Source organism: Cavia porcellus, unplaced genomic scaffold (genome assembly GCF_034190915.1).
Source record: "Cavia porcellus strain 051 isolate PalLab524CR breed Dunkin Hartley unplaced genomic scaffold, mCavPor4.1 scaffold_27, whole genome shotgun sequence".
Classification (NCBI taxonomy): domain Eukaryota; kingdom Metazoa; phylum Chordata; class Mammalia; order Rodentia; family Caviidae; genus Cavia; species Cavia porcellus.
This window is the reverse complement of record NW_026947510.1, coordinates 50,809,556-50,829,321: the sequence shown is the minus strand read 5'-3', so window position 1 is coordinate 50,829,321 and position 19,766 is coordinate 50,809,556. Positions and strand designations below refer to the sequence as shown.

At 37.9% G+C, this 19,766-nt stretch overlaps 1 protein-coding gene across 3 annotated transcripts in view; it reads left to right on the top strand.

Annotated features, from left to right (window-relative positions):
• Nucleotides 1-19,766, top strand: part of Itpr2 (inositol 1,4,5-trisphosphate receptor type 2) — a 424,566-nt gene that overhangs the window by 81,171 nt on the left and 323,629 nt on the right. For all 3 annotated transcript variants that reach the window (XR_010043892.1, XM_063238415.1, XM_063238414.1), the window contains exons 6-9: nucleotides 4,713-4,811; nucleotides 5,159-5,242; nucleotides 5,547-5,693; nucleotides 9,797-9,892. Coding sequence is in view for 2 of the 3 variants with exons in the window: in XM_063238415.1 (XP_063094485.1) it covers nucleotides 4,713-4,811; nucleotides 5,159-5,242; nucleotides 5,547-5,693; nucleotides 9,797-9,892 (426 nt within the window). In the remaining variant the exon portion in view is untranslated. The remainder of the gene's footprint in view (nucleotides 1-4,712; nucleotides 4,812-5,158; nucleotides 5,243-5,546; nucleotides 5,694-9,796; nucleotides 9,893-19,766) is intronic.

Here is a 19,766-nt window from a genome sequence, read left to right as displayed (position 1 = left end):
GAAGGGAGTCCAGAAAGTACAACGAATGATTGTTTTTAATCAACATGTTATTTTTGTGTTAAATATGTTCACAAAGTTAAGTAATTTATTTATAGTACAGATTGTATTCAGAAATTATCAAAAGACAATGCAGGTTAATTTAAAATCAGCTTCTAGTTGGGGATTTAGTTCAGTGGTGTTAAAAAAAATCAACTTCTAGGTAGAGTTTGGATGAAAGAACTTAAGCTACCTTCATACTGGCTGAAATTTTCTAAGAGAGGTAGAAGTTATCTCTTGAATGAGTGTTTGTAAGACAGATAGCTGTGTTTAGCCTGTGGTATCTGCCCAGTGAGAACTGACAGAATAACACCATGGATCATTGCAGTATTCCTGGCACAAGACAACTTCTTACAGTCCAAGTGTTTTAATAGATGTTAACATGTGAGAAGCTGTAGATTTTGCACCTACTTACTGATGACTGCTATATTTAAACTAAGTTGTGCAAGTTATGCATATTGTCATATAGCATTATGTGAAAGGACTTTGAAGCATCAATGATTTGATATTTTTGATTGTGATAAATATTGGGTAGCAGCTCTAGCACTGCCGAGGTGCCTAATAAATACTGGTTGACTCTGAGCATGGAATAACTCTCATAAATGGAACACTTTACAAATATGAGGCTGGGTGGAGGTTTTAAAAACTAACATCATGTATTCAAAGTCAAAAGCTTAATTCTTTTGGTAGTTTTCTCAGTCAACCCTTTGATTACATTTTAAGTGTTTTGGGTATTTCTTATCTTAGAAATGTTTTCTTTTTGTAGCGAGTCTATTTTTCCAGTGAACTTCAAAATACACATTCAATTCCACAGGATACAGCCTTCATGATTTACTTTGCTTAGTAAATTATCTGGTGATATCTTCCTTAGGTAAGATTTGGAAGAAGCATGGCATGCTTGTGTTGGAGTTCTCATACCCGTAAATCCTATTTGTTTTTCCTTTGACATCAAGTGATGTGTGCTGTGAGCATGATATTTATTTTAATTTAGTAGGTAGTCAATTACAGTCAACTCTCAAATATCCAGCTATTGATTATGCAGTATGTGAATGACTCATGCCTTTGATATCTTTCTTAAAATACTTATTCCGCACTCTACCTCTGATTGAGTCATGTCCCAATCTACAGGTGGTCCATAAAAATTAAACACTGAAATGAACAGAACCTGATTTCAAATTAAGAAAGACTGGATGAATGATTGGATATATTTGGGACTTTAACTGTGGATTTTTATTTATTTGCTCTATCTATTTGTTCTCACCTGACCACCTTCCAGATCACTTTACCAGGACAATAGAGAGTTGAATGTAATGAACAATGTCAAATAGTTCATTGTAGTAGAAAATGAAACAAAGCACGACCTACTACTCTAATGCTTCATCAATGTGAAAACGGACAATGAAATTAAGCGCGGCATATGAATTACCGTTATCTAGGTGTGCTTCCTATGGCATGGCTCAAACAACTTCCACATTGCTTATCACTCTGTAGCTTTTATGTGTCATTAAAGTTGCTGTGAAAACCTAAGCACCCACAGCCACAAAAGTATTGTGATGAGCAGAGAGCATCTAATTTCATTTTCATTTATGTTCTCATGATTGAGTAGTTAATTTTTTATTTTTAGTTTTGATCTAAGATGGGTCATTTATCTTGATGGTAGGTTTTGAAAATATAAAGAGGCCAGCTATCCTTTAAATCTCAGCTCTTAGGGAAAGAGATGCTTTCTGTGTAGCAAATAGATTTTCACAATACCAGATGCTGTTTCAAAAGGAGGCTAGCTGCAAATGGCATTACGTTGTTCTTTATATTCGGCAGAATCTCAGCTTGACTCTTACATGGCAGTTATATAGAGTCAACAGAAATGCTTTGGGAATTGCATTTTTTTTAAAATGATGTTTGTGCACTGTGAGTGAATGTGATGGCTAATCCTAGGGTGTGACATAAAATAACTTCACCCTCAAATCCTATACTAAATATACACTTTCTCAGAAACACCTGGCCCGGTCAGTAGATCATTCCACAAGATACATTTTTCTGAGACTAATAGCAACTTCCATATAATGAAGTGTGAATTCTTTGCAAATAGGGACTACTTTTCACATGCATTGTTCTTTTTATTTGGTAAAATAAAAAGATAATAGGATTGGCCTATTATCCATTTGGTCTGCAAGTTTTATTCACCTGGGTTAGTCAAGGTAGAGATTATCAAGAATAAGACTGAGGACCTGAACATTGGTGAATTCATGTTATGTTCTTCTGATTACTACTGTTCTCATAAACCCTTGGAAGCTGTTTCACAGACATCAAGACACATTTGGGGTACACATTTTGCTTTCGGAAGAATATAGATGAATTTATGAGTGGTGCTTTGGAGTCAATATAACATCTGATAAAACAGTAAGACAGCAGGTCAAATAGGTCAAATAGTACAGAATCAGAAGGACATAGCTAACATGTATCCTGATGTTTCATAGTTTATTGGCTAATAATGATGTGGTGTAGATGCAAATAAAGGAGTTAATCAAATCTAGTTGTTCTTGAAGGAAGAAACTGGACGATCAGATGTAACATTGGCAAGATAACAGTATCAGGCTCCCAGTACTTTATATTATTGACGATTATTTGGAGCTCTGCAACCTGGGGTTGTCTTAATGTCTTTGGAAATAACTTCAATAATATGCCTTTCTTTTTCCCCCAGGGGAGGTAGGTATTCATTTTTGTTTGTGGTTTGTTTGTTTGTTTGTTTTTGTACCAGGGATCTAACTCAAGACGTCGCATTTGCCAAGCAGGCACTTGTGCTACTGAGATAAACCCCTGGCCCTGTGATTTAATTTTAAAAGATGTACCAATTTACAATTCAAAGATAGAAATCCCTGCAAAGACAGTGAAAAGTCTCTCCTCATTTTACCTGCATAGGCAGCCACTGCACGGTTTCCTTAGGTATCTATCCCAAAAGATAACATACTCAGTGCCTTGGTTGACTCCTCTATCTTTCCCTTTGTTAGTGTTTCTTGATGATCTTTCCTGATCTGTATACAACAAGCTTCTATAATGAGTCTTTGTGAGTAATAGTTTCTGATTTATAGTATATTTGGAAGGTCAGTGATGAATGGAGACCTGTCCTGTAAACAGTAGAAGCTATTTCTATAAACCAAATGGCTTTGTTTGATTAGTGCACTTAAGGCTTCTCTGTCACATTTGAATCTCCACATATAGACTGTGACAGCAGTGACACCGTGACGACAGACTCCTCTCTGTAATTCATGTGAGTTGTCTAGTACTGATTTCAGGAAATCCCATCCCTTAAAATGTTGGATTGGATTAAGACACATGGAGAAGTTCTGAGTCCGAATTTATTCTTCAGCTGTGTATCACACTGATCTTTTACTATTTAATTGGTGTGAAATATGCAACGAGAAGGCTTCTTTCCATTTCTGAGATGATGAGCAACTCTAGAATTGAGAGCACAGAATGTCAGACAGGAGAAAGGGAATAAGGGGGAGAAGGTGGAAGGTTCTGGGACTGGAAATGATCCAGATACATTGAATACATGAGCCAGTTTCCCAAAACTAACCTTGCTATTCTGTATTGCTGGGGCGCTCCATTTAAAAAAAGTTTAGTAATGTAAATTAAGTGAGATTAGTAAATTAATATTAGATTCTATGTATATGCTGTCTTTATGACCCCTTGGAAGTTGTGTCATAGACTTCAAGTTGGCTCTGTAACTAGTCTTTTACAAATATAAAAGCCTTGGTAGGTGGTATTTTGAAGTTAAATAACATATGAATTAACTCAAAGCCAACAAACCGTTACAGTGGAATATAGGTTATCAACTGAATTAAAACTAAACTGTTCATTATTATCATCAAGAAGGATAACTTTGGGGCCAGGGATTTAGCTCAGTGGCATAAGCGCCTGCTTGGCAAGCACAAGGTCATGAGTTCAATCTCCGGTACCACACACACACACACACAAAAGATAACTTTAATTCCCACAATTTACAAATAAAATATTTTAAGATAAAGTACACATTGCTATGATAACATAAATAAAAATCAACACTGACTTACTTTTGAGCACTTTTCCTAGAACTGATTTGTTTTGGTTTAAAAAGGAGCATCAGGTTTAAGGAGCCATGTTAATTTTGGATGTTTAAAATAAGAGGGGGCCTTATGCCTTCTTGTATTTCCTGAATCCAGATGACATTAGAATGTTTACTAACTTTCTGAGATGATGGGAAGATCAAATATATCACTTTTCTCTCATTGCAGAAATAACACAAATACTTAACTTGAACTGATTCTGATATTCAGGTAGATTGGTTTCATTGTGGGAGATGTATGTGCATTCTGTATCTGTTTTGCTTGTGGCCTAAGAGCTTGTAGGAGAAGAAATTGTCAGCTTTAAGAAAGTTCCAACTGAAATGCAGACTAGAGAGAGAACGATCTGCAATGGCTTTATGAATCCAGACCATTAGGCAGTATAGAGCAGGATTACACGATCCTTTATTAGAAGCTGTGTGTCTCAAAGAGAAAAAGAATTGAACTAAAATTTGTGTGGAGGATGAAGGGACCAGGGTCAGCTTGATCTTGAGGACTCTTGTATAGTTTTTAATTTCCAGTGTAACATCGCAGATCCATGCAGTGTCTAGATTGCAGTTTATTTCTGATTTCCAGATCGTGGTGGGAGATAAAGTTGTTCTGATGCCTGTGAATGCTGGACAGCCACTACATGCCAGCAACATAGAACTTCTGGACAACCCAGGCTGCAAGGAGGTGAGTTCTACAGGGGAGGATATGGACTTAGTGATTTTTCTCATGTGAGAGAGAGAGAGAGAGAGAGAGAGAGAGAGAGAGAGAGAGAGAGACAGACAGACAGACAGACAGACAAACAGACACAGAGAAAGAGAAACACCAGTTGCTTCATGAGTATAATCCTGGTGATGCTACTGTAAGTTACCTGTAGATACTGATGAGCTAATTTTTGTCCTTTGAAGATATTTTTATTGACAATATTCCATACTTTGTCATCCAAGATTTTTTTCCTTATTAGTTGTAGTAATAATTTATTATATAGCAAAGAAGGTATGATCTTATAACTCTTAACATTTCTTCATCAATAGGTCAATGCTGTTAATTGCAACACTAGCTGGAAAATCACTTTATTCATGAAATTTAGTTCCTATCGAGAGGATGTATTAAAAGGAGTAAGTATGTGCTATATTGGACATTTTCTGGAAGAGATGAAGGCATTTTCTCTAAAATTCTAGATGTAAAACCTATGTTTCACTAGTATTCATAATTTACAATGTGACTACAAGCCTTATTTCTCACTATGAATGTTTTATTAAGTTTCTCCTCCCAATATTTTAATATGCATAAATAATCATTCAAGGCCAAATAGCCAGCAGAAAGGCTCAGAGAATCAAAACCAAAAAGATACTCCAGCTTCTTGTATCTGTTAGTCTTGATGGATGTCAGAAATACAGTGTTTCTTGACATGTTTTCCAGGGTGACGTTGTTAGATTGTTTCACGCAGAACAAGAGAAGTTTCTGACTTGTGACGAATATGAGAAAAGACAGCACATTTTCCTTCGTACAACTTTGCGTCAGTCGGCAACTTCCGCTACCAGCTCTAAAGCACTCTGGGAAATAGAGGTGTGTGATTCTTTATAACTTTTAATAAACATTTAGATAAAAGACCGTGTTGCTCGTTTTATTGTTATATTGTTGTTTATGATACACCCATAACGCAGAGTAATTTTTGTGAACTATCTTGTACCCTTCCTTGCTATGATTAGTTGGTGAGAATATTACTTCCTTCACCTATTTCTCATTCATTCTCTCTCTCTTTCCCTTCCCTTCCCTTCCCTTCCCTTCCCTTCCCTTCCCTTCCCTTCCCTCTACTCCCCTCTCCTCTCCTCCCTCTCTCTCTGTCTCTGTCTCTCTCTCTCTCTCACACATACACACACATTTAATAAAGACATATATCACTTCAAAAATCCTTTTTGAAATGTCATTGAAGCTGATCAGACTAAAGTCTTTAGTGGCCCAGGAATTAAGAAGGAGCAGAATGGCCTACTATAAATGAAGATAAATATCAGAACTACACAGTCATTGAAGAGAACAGCCTTCATATCTTCTGAGAATATCATTTCTATTGGAACCAAGAGACTCATAGTTAAGAACCCATTCATCTTTAGAAAGTGTTCATTAAATGTGGCAGCATGGTAGAGTAATGAAGAAAATGTAGGATACAGATTTTTTTAAAGAATGTTTGAATACAGTGCAGGCTATACCATATTCTTCACTGCCTGTGAGCAAGCCAGCAGCTGATAAATTGCATCTTGGTGTAAGGACATCTTACCTATCACAGTGGTCTTTAGGTACTTCAAACACATCACCTGCCTCTCTTTAAAGCATTTGTTTTGTATTCTTGCCATAGTATTCTAAAATGAAATGTGTAGGTTTTCATGATTGAAAATAAGTGTAATGTTCCAATTCTAATAAATAGAGGGAATTACATGAAAATATTATAAAGTAATATGTATTCCAACATGTAAATGACCACTCTGGAAGATGTAATATTTCTGTCTGTCTGTGATAAATGCATTTATACCCTGGATTGGGGAGAAAGGGTAGATGATCAGAAGGCATGCCACACAGACACAGGAAAAGGCAAAGGCAAAGGTAATTGTACGTTATTGAGTAATAACTGATAGGTAATATTAACATACAGCAAACTTTACCCACAAAAAAGAGGGAACTAGCGATAACTAAAGTAGGCTGTAATAGAACAAATTACAGACACCTGAAACACAGCAGATGCAGAAGTATTACATTTATGCAAATGAGCTGACCCTTGTTTATGAGCATAACCAACACCAAAGGAATGCTGGGAGTTGTGACATGTTTACAGCAGTGATGAAATTGCATGATAAAACATATTTTCTATCTTGAAATCCTACTACATGTTGAAGTGAAGTTACATAAGTGTAGTTATATTTTCTATCTTGAAATCCTACTACATGTTTTCAGTCTGACATTGAGGAGGACTTTCGTGACCATATCCATGAAGAGGAAGCAACCCTGGGAAAGTCTAAGAAACTGCTCCCCCCAAGCCCAGACCTGAGGGTGTGATAGTTCCCCCGAAGCCTGCCTCACTCATCAGGGCTGAAGAATTACAGGCACTCCTCCCACACTTTAATTATAAAACCTTTGCTGTCACACTGTAGGTTTCTTATTGTGCTCAAAAATATTAAAACAAGATAGCAGTAATGTGAGATAATATTTAAAAATTTTGTTCATACAGTTCAGTACGTTTTCTGCCCTCTTGAATATTTGCTTCTGAGCCTGTTGAAAGGCGTATCAAACCTTCCAGCATATATTTAATTTTATAGCTTTCACTACAAGTATCACAACACTGAGACTGATCCCATCAAATGTGAAGCTGGGAATTCTGTAACACTGAGCAGTCAGCTGGAAAGTTGTGTAATAATTTTGAGATAATGTCTTTATCTCATTTACACTTCCCTCTCCATAGAGAATTTCTTGAAAGATGAGACCTTCCATGTAACTCTGTGTAAAAACTTTTTAGTATGCTTATGCACTGAGGCATTACCAGTGTGTGTTTGTGGTAGGCTTACTGCCATAGGAGATTTGAAAGATGCGGGCTGTAGGACATGTCCCCATTGTATGCTTCATCAGGAAGCCTAGACATGTTTAATCAGCTTGAGGATCATGCATTTCATGCAAAGAGTTATTTAACATAGGAAGTCAGGTTTGGCATTCTTGAAAGGCCTAGAGGAAGAAAACGGGGTGGTAGATGCTTATTAAAAAACCCAGCATAACAGGAAGCTCTTATAGTCCCTTTCTGAGTCTGCAGGCCCCTCTTTAATGTACTAGCTGTCCTTGTGTCCTCTGTGCAGTGTAGACCTGCACTGTCACTATTCTAAAGCTAAAGAAGAATCTCTTAGCTACCTCCTACTATTTTTCATAGTTACAGAAAATGCCCCAAACCTCACTGGGTATGGCTTCCAGCTCCTTGATACAGAAAAAGCATGTAAAGATGACTCTTTGGCTTATCCATACTATGTCCATGCTGAACTTCTCTATGAGTCTTAGGATAAACATTCTCTTGGTAATTTCTCATTAAATGTCCATACTATCTCACCAACATCATCTTGATCAATGAAAACGCTCTCCCTTATATATTTCCAAAAAGTCTCCTAAGGATCTGTACTGCCACTGCTAGACACCCTTATGATCAGGTGAATTTTTTTCTGTGGGATCCATGATAAGTTTCAGGCTTTTTGCTTACCCTTAGTAATTACATGTAAAATGAGTGTGTATGACAGATTCTCAAAAGTATTTCTATCTTTCCATGAAAAGGAAGCATTTATACTTGATGAGATTGCCATGGTTATTAGCCAAACACTTGTGAAAGAACTTTGATTTGAGAACTGACCCTTGAAGGATGGGTTGGTTTTGGCCACAGGGTGTCTATGACTTTGGACACTTCGCAATTGGTTCATAAGTATTATTTTTTTGAACTATGGAAATAGAGGAAGATATAGAAGCTGGAGTCTACCAAAGGCATCAGAAAGTTACATATGTTGTCACATAGAATTTGAGACTGCAGAATGACCCAAAGGGCAGTCAGTACTAACATAAGAAGGTACTCTTATGGAGGGAGAGTTCTGAAGAATTATCTTTGCTCTTTGCTATGCCTTATATTTAATCTTTTTTTTTTTTTGGTACTGAGGATTGAACTCACAACCTTGCACTTGCCAGGCAGGTGCTTGTGCTGCTGAGCTAAACCCGAGCCCCCTTTTTATCTTTGCTTTTCTTTTTTAATCTCCATAATAGTATGCGAATTAACCTCATGGTATACATAAATTGACAAGCTGGAAGATACTAAGTCAATGTGATTATACCATAGTCAGATCCACGCAATCCCTGAGCTTTCCTACTGCACGCTACCCTCTGCCATACCCAGCTGCTCGACAGCTTTCTTGTATTGTTTTCATCCCCAGGGAGCCCTGAAGCTCAGCACCCAGGTAAGGTCAGTTTGAAGGAACCAAAGGACATGGTGTTTGCAGAAAGCACACATGGGAAGGACCAATGACTAGGATGGTGCGATTCTGCTGGCCTGGCCAGTTGGGCTTCTTTTTGCCTGGGACGCTCTCTTCCGGTGTCTGTCTCAGTCTCTTAACCGAGTCTCAGTTTCCATGCCATCTCCGAGAATCCTGTGCCGTAACTAGCCTTTCCTAGTTCCTCCATCATGCACTCTATTTGTCACCTTCCTGGTATTTCTTATGTCTTATTTATTTATTTGCTAATTTTCTCTTCTCCTTTAGAATGAAAACTGTGTGCCCACTGCCATGTCCCTGTTGTCTTGCAGTTTACCTGGCCTATAGTATGCCGTTACAACCTTCTGTGGAATGCATGCTTGAATAACAAATATGAGAGTGGGGAGAACCCACAGTATTTCCATGTTTGGTTTTGGAAACATGCCTTTTGGATGAAGGCAGTATTTGCAGATGTAAGGCATCTTACATGCAGGCATAGTAAGACTGTGACTGTTACAACATGTCTCTAGCTCACTTATGGAAAATTTTATTTTTCTGATACATTGTATTCTTTGAAACATGTATTAGGCTTGACAGGGTCAACAATTCCTGGGCGGTACTTCATGTAAGTACCATGCCAAGACATGGATACCATTTTGTCATTATTGTCATTACCCTTTTTGTCTGTAGGTGGTTCATCATGACCCGTGCCGTGGGGGTGCCGGACAGTGGAACAGCCTGTTCAGATTTAAACACCTTGCAACTGGAAACTATTTAGCTGCAGAGGTAAGACCAGTGGATACAGTACTGTTCAGTGTGTAGTTCTGAATCAATGAATTAGGCAGTTGGTTTCTCTAAAATGCATTGTATTTGCAGGTTTAATGGTTATATAAATCTGATCATTGCCTATTATGGTTTGGACTAGGATTATAAATTTTAAAAGGCAAATATTAGTCAAGGTCTTAACATGAAATCAATGGCAACAACAGAACTACCATGGATTGACTATATAAAGTCAGCTGGAATAAGAGATTGTAAGTGGATGGGATGTGATCTGAAATGTTCTATTTTGTTTCAGTTTCAGAATGTCTGCTACATTAGAGACATGGTGGCTTTGTTGCTGATATCATGTAGCCCATGTACTGTAAAATTTATGTCCAGTGGCTACTCTTTATTAGTAGGTGGCTTTTATTATTTGAACCATTGGAGAGAAAAGCGTTTACTTCTAATATGTCAAATTGGTCTAAGATTGTTAGGGAAAATGATAAGAGCGTATCAAGAACTTTTTCCTCCACTAAAGATATACTGATAATCAAATGTAAATGGCTGGGTAGAAGCAACACCCACAAGTAGTTTAAAGTTTGGTTCTTTAATTTTTTCCTCCTCCTCCTCTTCTTCCTCCTCCTTCTTTTTGGTAGTGGGAATTGAACTCAGGACCTTGCACTGGCCCGGCAGGCACTTATGCTACTGAGCTATATCCCTGGCCCCTGTTCTTTAATTTAAAAATAATTATAATTAAAAACGAATACTTTTAGAGATATGAAAATAACCATTGCTTCTGCTCTTTTCCTCCTCTTCCTCTTATTCTTCCTCCTCCTCCTTCTTCTTCTCCTCCTCCTCCTCCTCCTTCTCTTTCTCCTTCTCCTTCTCCTTTTCCTTCTCATTCTTCTTCTTTTAGTTTATTTTGGAATTTGAAACAAGAATTTGGCCTTACAAGTTTAGTGTTACTCACCCAACTTTGGTTCTGGATAAGACAAGGGTGAAGCAGGAAGCAGGGCAGAGGATTGATAATAGAAAGATACGGGACACAGATGGGTCGTCTAGGTTCTGTGACCCCTGTCTACACGGGCAGCTGACCGTATTAACCTTCCCATCTTTCGCATCCGAGATGATCTTTGTCACTGTCCCTGTCTGACTGTTTGTTTGTCCATGCTGCTTTCCCCCTTAAGCAGTCTGGTGTATTTGGTGGACCTTTTTTGACTTTTAGGTTTTTAGATATATTTTTTTTTTTTAATGGTGAGATGGGAGAGGATTTGAGCATTAAGTACATCCTGGAAAACTGAAAACTAGGAATCAATTTCTTATTAGTTTTAATTAAAATAATGTATAATGATACATTTTATTTTGGTGACTGTGTCTGTTGAGTGCACTCTTTTGCAGACCAGGGATTTTATTTCCACCATTGTGTGTCCAGCACCTAGGACAGGGCCTGGTGCGTAGAAAACATTTGATGAAGATTTTATGAGTGAGTGAAGAAATATAAAGCAGCTGTTCAGGCTTCTGTAAGATTAGAAGATGGTGCAAGGCGATTTTAGGATTTGTACGTGAGAAACATTTAGAACCGTATTTGGCCCATTAATCTCTCTAAGCTCTACTTTTTTCCTCTGGGAAAGGATAATCAAATATTTAGTTAATTCCCTTAATTCATTAAGAGATTTAAATAAAGTAAAGTTCTTAGCATAATGTGCAGCTCAAGGTGAGCACCCGGGAAGCGAAGCCAGCATGGTTAATTTTACTACGGGATAAGCAGAGACTATTCTTACTTTTATAAACATCTGGCTGATTATTTACTGCGTACCTAAATGAAAAATGGCTTTGAAATTTATGGACTTTTTACATCATAAGGGGTTTACTGCAGTTCTTTTGAAAAGTAACCTTTGAAGCAAGAATATGCAGTAAAATGGAGAATTTTATCCACAATAACAGTTGGAAAATTCTAGCTAGCTGTTCTATAAGAAAAATAAATTATGATTAAAATCTTCTTCTATCTCGTTAGTCTTTTCCCTAATTCACTTCTCTGTTAATAGCATTTTTAGCTACTGACATTCTGTAGAAAACTCACATGATGCACACATTCCTTAAATTTTGATATTATTGATATAGTCAAATGATTTGGTTATTAAAATTAAGTCTTTGGGTTGGGGATGTAGCTCAGTGGCATAAGTGCCTACCTGGAAAGTGCAAGGTCCTAAGTTTGATTCTTGGTACCCCCCAAAAGGACTTCAATTGTTAATCAAGTTTTATGAAGATCTAAGAGCTTAATAAACAGATGAATTCATTACAAATTAAAAAATGAGAGACTGTTCATTTGTTGAAAAGAATTGGAGAGACTGTTTTCATTCCATCTCTAGAGAACACAACCTTAAATGCCAGCTGCTCTTTTGTTCACTGAGGAGTCTGGTATATTTGGAGGACCCATTCTTTGACCGTTAGTTCTTTGGGTAATACCTCTTTTTTTATGGCAAGGGGGGAGAAGGAAAGTTAAACATTGAATGCATATCTGAAAATTTTAACTTGTGTAATGGAATGGATGATTCTGTATAGTATTTCAACATCAAATAGAAATACTAGCGATTTTGTGCTTCTTATGCTGGTTAAGCTCAGACACAGTTCTGGCACATTCATCTACTCAGGTGTCTTCCTTCCTAGTGTGAAAGTCTGGGGTGTGACCAAATCACAGTGACTTACTCACTGTCACTTGACAAAAAATTGATCTCCAGTGAGGAAACAGGTGGTTGCTAACCTCTGATAGCCTAGAGAAACCATAATTATCCTGTGTCAGTTTCCTTTTTACACATGGCTACATCTTTAATTTGCAACTATACTGATGTTACTGCAGTGGCACAGGGGTTCCCAACGTTTTGAGTTGGGGTTTCCTAGCCTTATTTGTTTAATTTCCGTTTGCCCTTTTTATTAGGTGGGTGAATGCTTCAGAGCTTTTGTTTATCTCGTATGTTTAGTTTTCCCTCTAATATCTAGATATGACTTAAAAAACAAAATAATGGGATGTTGAAAACACAAGAGCTGAGAATAATTATATTCAGAGCTCATAAAACTGCAAACGTCGTCTTTAAGATTCTGCAGAACCTTGAACATGTAATTTTAGTGCCTAACAAATACACAGTGGGGTGAAGAATGCTGCAGGTGTAACACACAAGCAAAGAACTTCTTTGCCTTTGGAGAGTTGACCTTGTAGTTCAGCAGAGAGCATGTAATGAACAACTATAGACTATTGGGGAGAACATGGTAGGCCAATTAATTATGTGTGCAGGAGCACTTAGGGGTGACATTAGTCCAAGAAAGTTCTTGCATGGGACAAACTTTTCCCATAGTTCTCAAAGAAAGTAATAGACACATATTGGCAGAGGAAAAAAGGAGAAAAAGTCATACGTGAGTGGCCTGGGACACACAAAAAGGGTTGTGGAAAGTCCAGATCATGTGTTGACAGTCTAAAACTCGAGACCTAGTTCAAGGAAGGGGTTGAGAAAGGGATTATTGAGTGAGAGTTCTCTTTGATATGAGATTTTTGCCTAAAACATTTGGATTTGTTGTAATTAGCAATATGCATGAAGTTTGAGGCAGTTATTCATAGCTTCTTAGAGACTTGGATCGGAGAAGTGTTTGAAGCCATTGGTAAAGACCAGTGACAGCATAAAAAAAATCTCTTCTCTGGTCAGGAGCGCCCAGTGCAGTGTGATAAGGATGTGACAGCAAGGTAAGTGATGAGATGTAAGCAGGGAAGCTCGGCAGCACAGCATAGTTTTGTTGGAAGGTGCCAGGCAGGTTCAAGGGATGGCCAGGAGGCTTTGCGAGGAGCTGCTTGTTGGGAGAGCGAGGCAGATGGTTAAGAGGAAGGAAGGATATGCAGGCGGTGAGAATAGCTTGTGTGTGTCACAGAGGCGTGTGACGGCATCCAGACTGGCTTCGCAGGGCTGATACATAGACGTGTTTGAACTTGGAAATGCTACTAGAAGGTGGGAGGCGAGTATTGGGACCAGAAATGTGGTTCAAGTCCTACCTGTTCAATTAAAGAGCATCAACTGAAGAAGAGTGTTACAAAGAAGTTTGTGTCTTAAGAATAACATTTCAGCTTTGCGCTCTGCATTGTGGTGGCCACTAGCCATATGTTGAGTATTAAATTAAAATTCATATCGTTAAAATTAGGTGAAGTCTAAAAGTCAGTTTCTCAGTCATTTAGCTGTATTTTGTGCTGTGCAGTGGCAGTGCAGACAGGAAACAGTGTCATCATCAAAGAGGAAGTTCTAGTGGAGGGTGCTGCTCTGGAGCCTTTGGGAAGTGACTGGAAGAGATTGGAATTAGAGGTGGGAACGCCAGTTTGGATATAGAGGGATGACACCTTTGAAGAACTTTCAGAACTTAAGGAGGGCGAGGCGATGGAATTAGTGGAGTACAAAGATGTCAGCTTGCAGAGCTGAGCTGTCAAAATGGTGGAGGGAAAGAGTTCATTGTAAGTCGATTATGTTTCATTGGAGGTGCTTACACAGTGTCCGGGTGAGGAAGGCATGTGTCCATAACTTCTAGAGTCTGGGGATTGACCATGGCTGATGAAGTGGATTTGGTTTCTTTCAGCCTAGGTAAGATCACTAGGGAGTGTGATAAGTGGTGATACGTTGGAGGACAGAGCCACAATGGACATCATCTTTTAAGGGAGGATAAAAAGATTGAGAATCTGGGCATCCAGGAAAGCAGCAGGAAAACAGGCTGAGAAGAAACATCCAGCAAGGGAGGACAGAGTTTCAAAAATGAGGACATGTTACTAAAAAAGGCAGGAGCAAAATCTACGGTACATGGCAAGAGCGCCCTCACTTGTGATGTTCTTGAGATGGTTTTGAGTGGAAACCAGAATGCAGTGGTGGAGAAGTGATGAGGAAACCTGGGTGAGTGCAGACTGAGTTCACAGCAAGGCTTCTAGCAGAGAGACGCAGCATAGCAATTGGGGGAAATCATGAGTCCTAACGGATCATATTTAAATATAAAATATATTTTTGAAAAGATGGGTGAGGACTACACCGTTTTTGCATGGAAAGGAAGCACACAGCAGAGCAGGAGCAGGAGGTAGCAGGCTCTTAGTCTCTTCTCCCATGATTTTTCCACCCATAACAGACATATTTATAATTTAAAACATTACCTTAATGTGCTTTCAGCACTGCTGGTAAATTGGACTATACAATTCTTGAGTTGCCTTGGAGTTTATGGATGTTTATGTTGGCCAGTAGGGCAGAGAGCCTGTAATAGTGGAAAAAACAGATTTGCAATCTGTCTGACTTCAGGTAAATATTTACCATCTCTGGGCCTTAATCCCCTTGTGTGTAAAAAAGGTGATATTATATGTAACATAGGATTGTTCTGGAATTAATGAAGACAGGGAAATATAGGACTGTACCTAAAAGGCACTTAGTAAATGTTATGTCCCTTTACTTTATAGAGAGAAAGAGAAATGGGAAATAAGTGGCTTCTGATTATTGCCATCAAGAACTGATTTGTCAGCTGAGTTAATGGGAGAAGGCATTTAGGTCAGGTGGCTAATCTGTTTATTGGAAGTGGTCACCCAGTATGCTCCAGCATAGGAAATACCACCTCGTGAAGTCATGAAAAATTCTTCCATGGTTCACGTGTCAGGAATCACACACAAGTCATCCATTTCTATGGCATAAAATAGGCATTTTGGGTGAGGTTACTCTTAAATAACTGGATTAAATATGCAGAACACTTTTTTAGGACGACAAATGAAAAAACCATTCACTACTTGAATTATTAGACTATTTTAAGCTTCATCTTTTTTCTAAGTTCCTTTGGCAAGTTTTTTAAAATTGCCAATCACCCCAGTATGGTCGTTATACAATAATATATGTATTGGAACATCATACTATCTCTCACAAATGCATATAATTATGTGTCAATTAAAAATAAACTGTATATTTCTAGAGAAGAAATGAGCATTATTTTGGATAACTTGAAATTATTTCCTCTTGTTTAAAAATTCAAGTTAAGCAAGCTCCATTGTATAATAATTTGTAGTCTTGTAATATAGTCTAGTTAGAATTTGAGTGTTTTAGAATTTTAAAAGATTTCAATTCTGAGTAATGTCACAGTTACTTTCTGCAAGCTTGTTGAGATATTTCAAAAATTGCCTGTCTAGGAAAAATGCTTGCATGGTTTCTTTGGATTCATTACAGTTTGCAATTATGTTTCTGTTTGTTCGCTTTATATGGCCCTTTTACAGACAGCTAGTGTGTTTGTAGATAGGCAAAGCGTCCACCAGATGGCACTAAACACTTATTTCCTAACCATTCAATAAGCTTTGAATTTAATTAATTAGTTAAAAACTTAGTATTGAAGAATCTGGGCAATAGTACAGAATTATGACTTTTGGGACTATAGTTTTAAATACCGTAGTCTTTAATTCTGTATCAAATGTATCAGCCACAGTATAGGAAAAGAGCCTGGTTTGTATGTGTATGTGTGTTTATAGATATACAATAGACTAATACATACTGGGCCCTGAATATTCTGTATCACCAATAAGTGTTCTGTATCAAAGAATAAATTGTGCCTGGCACACATAAATGCTCATTTAAGATTACTTTTTTTTAGACTTACCAATCAAAATAATAGATTGCCTCTGAAGTGCTACTCAGTGGAACTATTTTTCAATATACACGTCATTTTATGACTTTAATATTTCCTATAGATAAAATTGATTAAAATACATTTCTGTATAAAAAGTAAACTTTTCAGGTCTGAATTTTCTCTTATATATGAATATAAAATAAATTGGTCTCCAGGGAGTAGGATGGTGCTTTCTAGAACTGATGGGTCTATGGGCAGGAAGAAGTGAACATGGGCTGGTCAGTGGATACTAAGTTATATTTAGATGGAAGAGAGGGGTTGTGGTATGCAATTATACAGTAGTGTAACTACAGGTAATGTTATTATCTGTAGTTACGCTAGGTACATTATTGTACTAGAGATTTCAAAAATCTAGAGAAAAAGATTTTGAAAGTTTTTACTGTAAAGTATTTGAAAAGACAGATTTATTTAGCTGATTTAAACGTTATACAATGAATACAATTTTCATGGTTTTGTGGATCAGTTGAGAATAAATTTCACTAAAAAAGAAAATGAATACATATTATGGACTTAGGAGTTTTTAGTTTGCTTCTTGCTGTGGGGTTACATTGAGGAGTGTAGCTATCTTTCATTTGATTGTGTTACTAGTGTCTCTTTCACTGCTGAAATGTTCACACTGATACTTTCACTTCACACTAATTTCTTCTATTCTTCTTTGGCCATTTAATTGAAGAGTGTCTTGAAATATTAGTAGTAGGTCTTTTAATTTTTGTCACCCCCTCCCAGGGCGTTGGGCCATGAATTTGATCTTGATTTACTGCCATATAAACTTAATGAGTATTTCTAAGATTAAAAATTCCCCCCAAATGCTAATTTTCCTTCATGGAAGTCTTGGGATTTAGTCATAATTTATTTTTCTTCTTCTCATTTTATGGATGAGGACACAGAGTTGTATGGCCCATAAGATTTCCTTTTAGAGCAGTCTGAAATGCAGCTACCTGGTCACCCTGGCTTGAACTGGGCGATTTTCTTAGGCAACTCATGTATGGAATGATTGAAAAGTACATGAATGCTTAAATTAAAGGAGTATTTATTTCAGTAAAAGATACATTGCCAAAGGACACTGCCTCAGAAAACCCCCCTTCACTCTGAATACACTTTCCTCATTGCTCTTCCCCACTTTCTGAAGCAGATCTGGAAAATCTTGAGTGTCTTCAGTTGCACTGTTTGGCTTTGAGATTGGGTCTTGCTCCGAAGTCTAGACTGACCTTGAACTCACTGTGTAACCCAGACTGGCCTCAAACTCATGGGCGTCTTCCCATGCAGCCTCCTGAGTGCTGAGATTACAAGCGTATGCCACCATGCCTCTCCTTTTTAGTTACACTGTTGTACTTATGCCCGCTGTCCTCAGTAGATACAAAACATTTACCTTTCATGGTCGTCTTGACTTTGGAGGGGAGCCAGGAGTTGCATGGTGCCGGATTGCCAGATCTGGTCAGTACTGTAGATGGTGACACACCGTGAGGTTTTTATGAGCCTGCCTTTCTGGGGAAGTCATTAGGAAGTAGCAACCACCATATCTTTTATCACATTTTGCAAAGACACCCGTGAAAGAGGACTTGCCAGAGCTGCTTCAAAAGGTGTCAAGAATAATGGGGCAACTGTGTTCAAAGCAAGAGGAAACATTTTAATGGGGAGAATGATTGTTGGACTTTTACTGTAATTTAAATTTAAACATTTAAAATTTCGCAGTGTATTTTGATCACACTCACGTGGCTTGACATCCACATCCAATCTCCAATCTCCAACCTCCAATCTCCAATCCCCCCCTTTGGCTCTCTTTTTAAATGTTATAATAAAAATATAAAAGAGAAAGTTGTGTTACTTTTATACATTAAGTATGTTGTATACTTCTGTAGCTGGGCGTGGTGGCTCGTGCCTGTAATCCCAGCACTTGGGAGGCTGAGGCAGGGGGGATCCTTGCAACTTCAAGACCAACCTGGGCTACAATGTGAGCTCAAGGCCAGCAGGAACTGCATAGCAAGACCCAGTGTCAAAAAAGACAACAACAAAAAAGTATATACTTATGTGTGGCTCTTGACGACTCTTCTCCACCCAACAAACAAATGAAAAACCAAGAGAGTAACAGAAGGCTTCAGGCTTCGGGTTGGACATGGCAGGCCAGGCCTTGCTGGACTGGGCCAGTTTCCTGCCTCCATGGGGTCTTGGCTTGCAGGCCGGAAGACTGTGGTAGTAACCATAAGGTGTTGCCTTGAAACCCTCAGGCAATTTCACATTTTCTTCATGGGAGGGACTTCAGTGCTACTTCTGGAAAGTGGGGTCTCTAACCCCTTCGCATAGCATGAATTTTCAATGAGTGAACTATTGAAAGCATATAAAAAAGCGTTCTACAAATGACACCGATGGGTCATTTCTAAACAAATCAGGTTTTCCTTTCCTCTCTGGTTTCTCTCCCAGAACTGCCTGGCTTACTGCTCCCTCCTTTCTGCTGGTTAAAATTCTACCCATCTTTCAAGGCTTATCTCCAGCGCTACTCTCCATGAATAATTCTTGAATAATTTTCCTCACCCCAGATTCCCCTTCCTCTGACCTATATTATTATAAATTATTCATTTCTGCCTTATATATCTGGTCACATCCTATTTTGCATTATACCTAACTGTTTATGTCTTATTTTTCCACCTAGATCATAAGGTCTTGTGGTCAGGGACCAGATTCTCTTAGTCCTTGCTAAAATACCATATGCTACAATGCTTTGCCTATTAGAGACTGCTATTAATATTTATTGAATAAATGATTGAGCAGCATATTAATTCTCTCCAGTGGCTGATTTATAAGTTATTTTGTAACGTAAGGAAATATTTCCTTGAAATGTTTTAAAAGGTTGGAGAGCTTCTATATGGCCACATGTTTTCCCTGTTTTAAAAATATTTTCCATGTATCCTTAGTCTAATTGTTTTGATAATTACTGCTGTTACTATATTTAGAATAGGAAAGCATCAGTGTAATTTAAAGAATATATTTACTGGGCCTTTAATCGTTAATGTTGGAGAATTTATAGACCCATGGATTTACCCTAGTGGTTTTTCTTCCTCTTTTCCTTTCTCTTATTTCTTTTCCTCTTCCTCCTCCTGAGGAGGAGGAAGTTACTGAAGTAACTGAAGTTACTGCCATAATCACTGTATGCTATTAAAAAAATGTTATGGGCTGGGAGACACCGATGAAGCGAAAGCTAACTAGTGGTACCATCTTTAGTATTGCTGCCAAA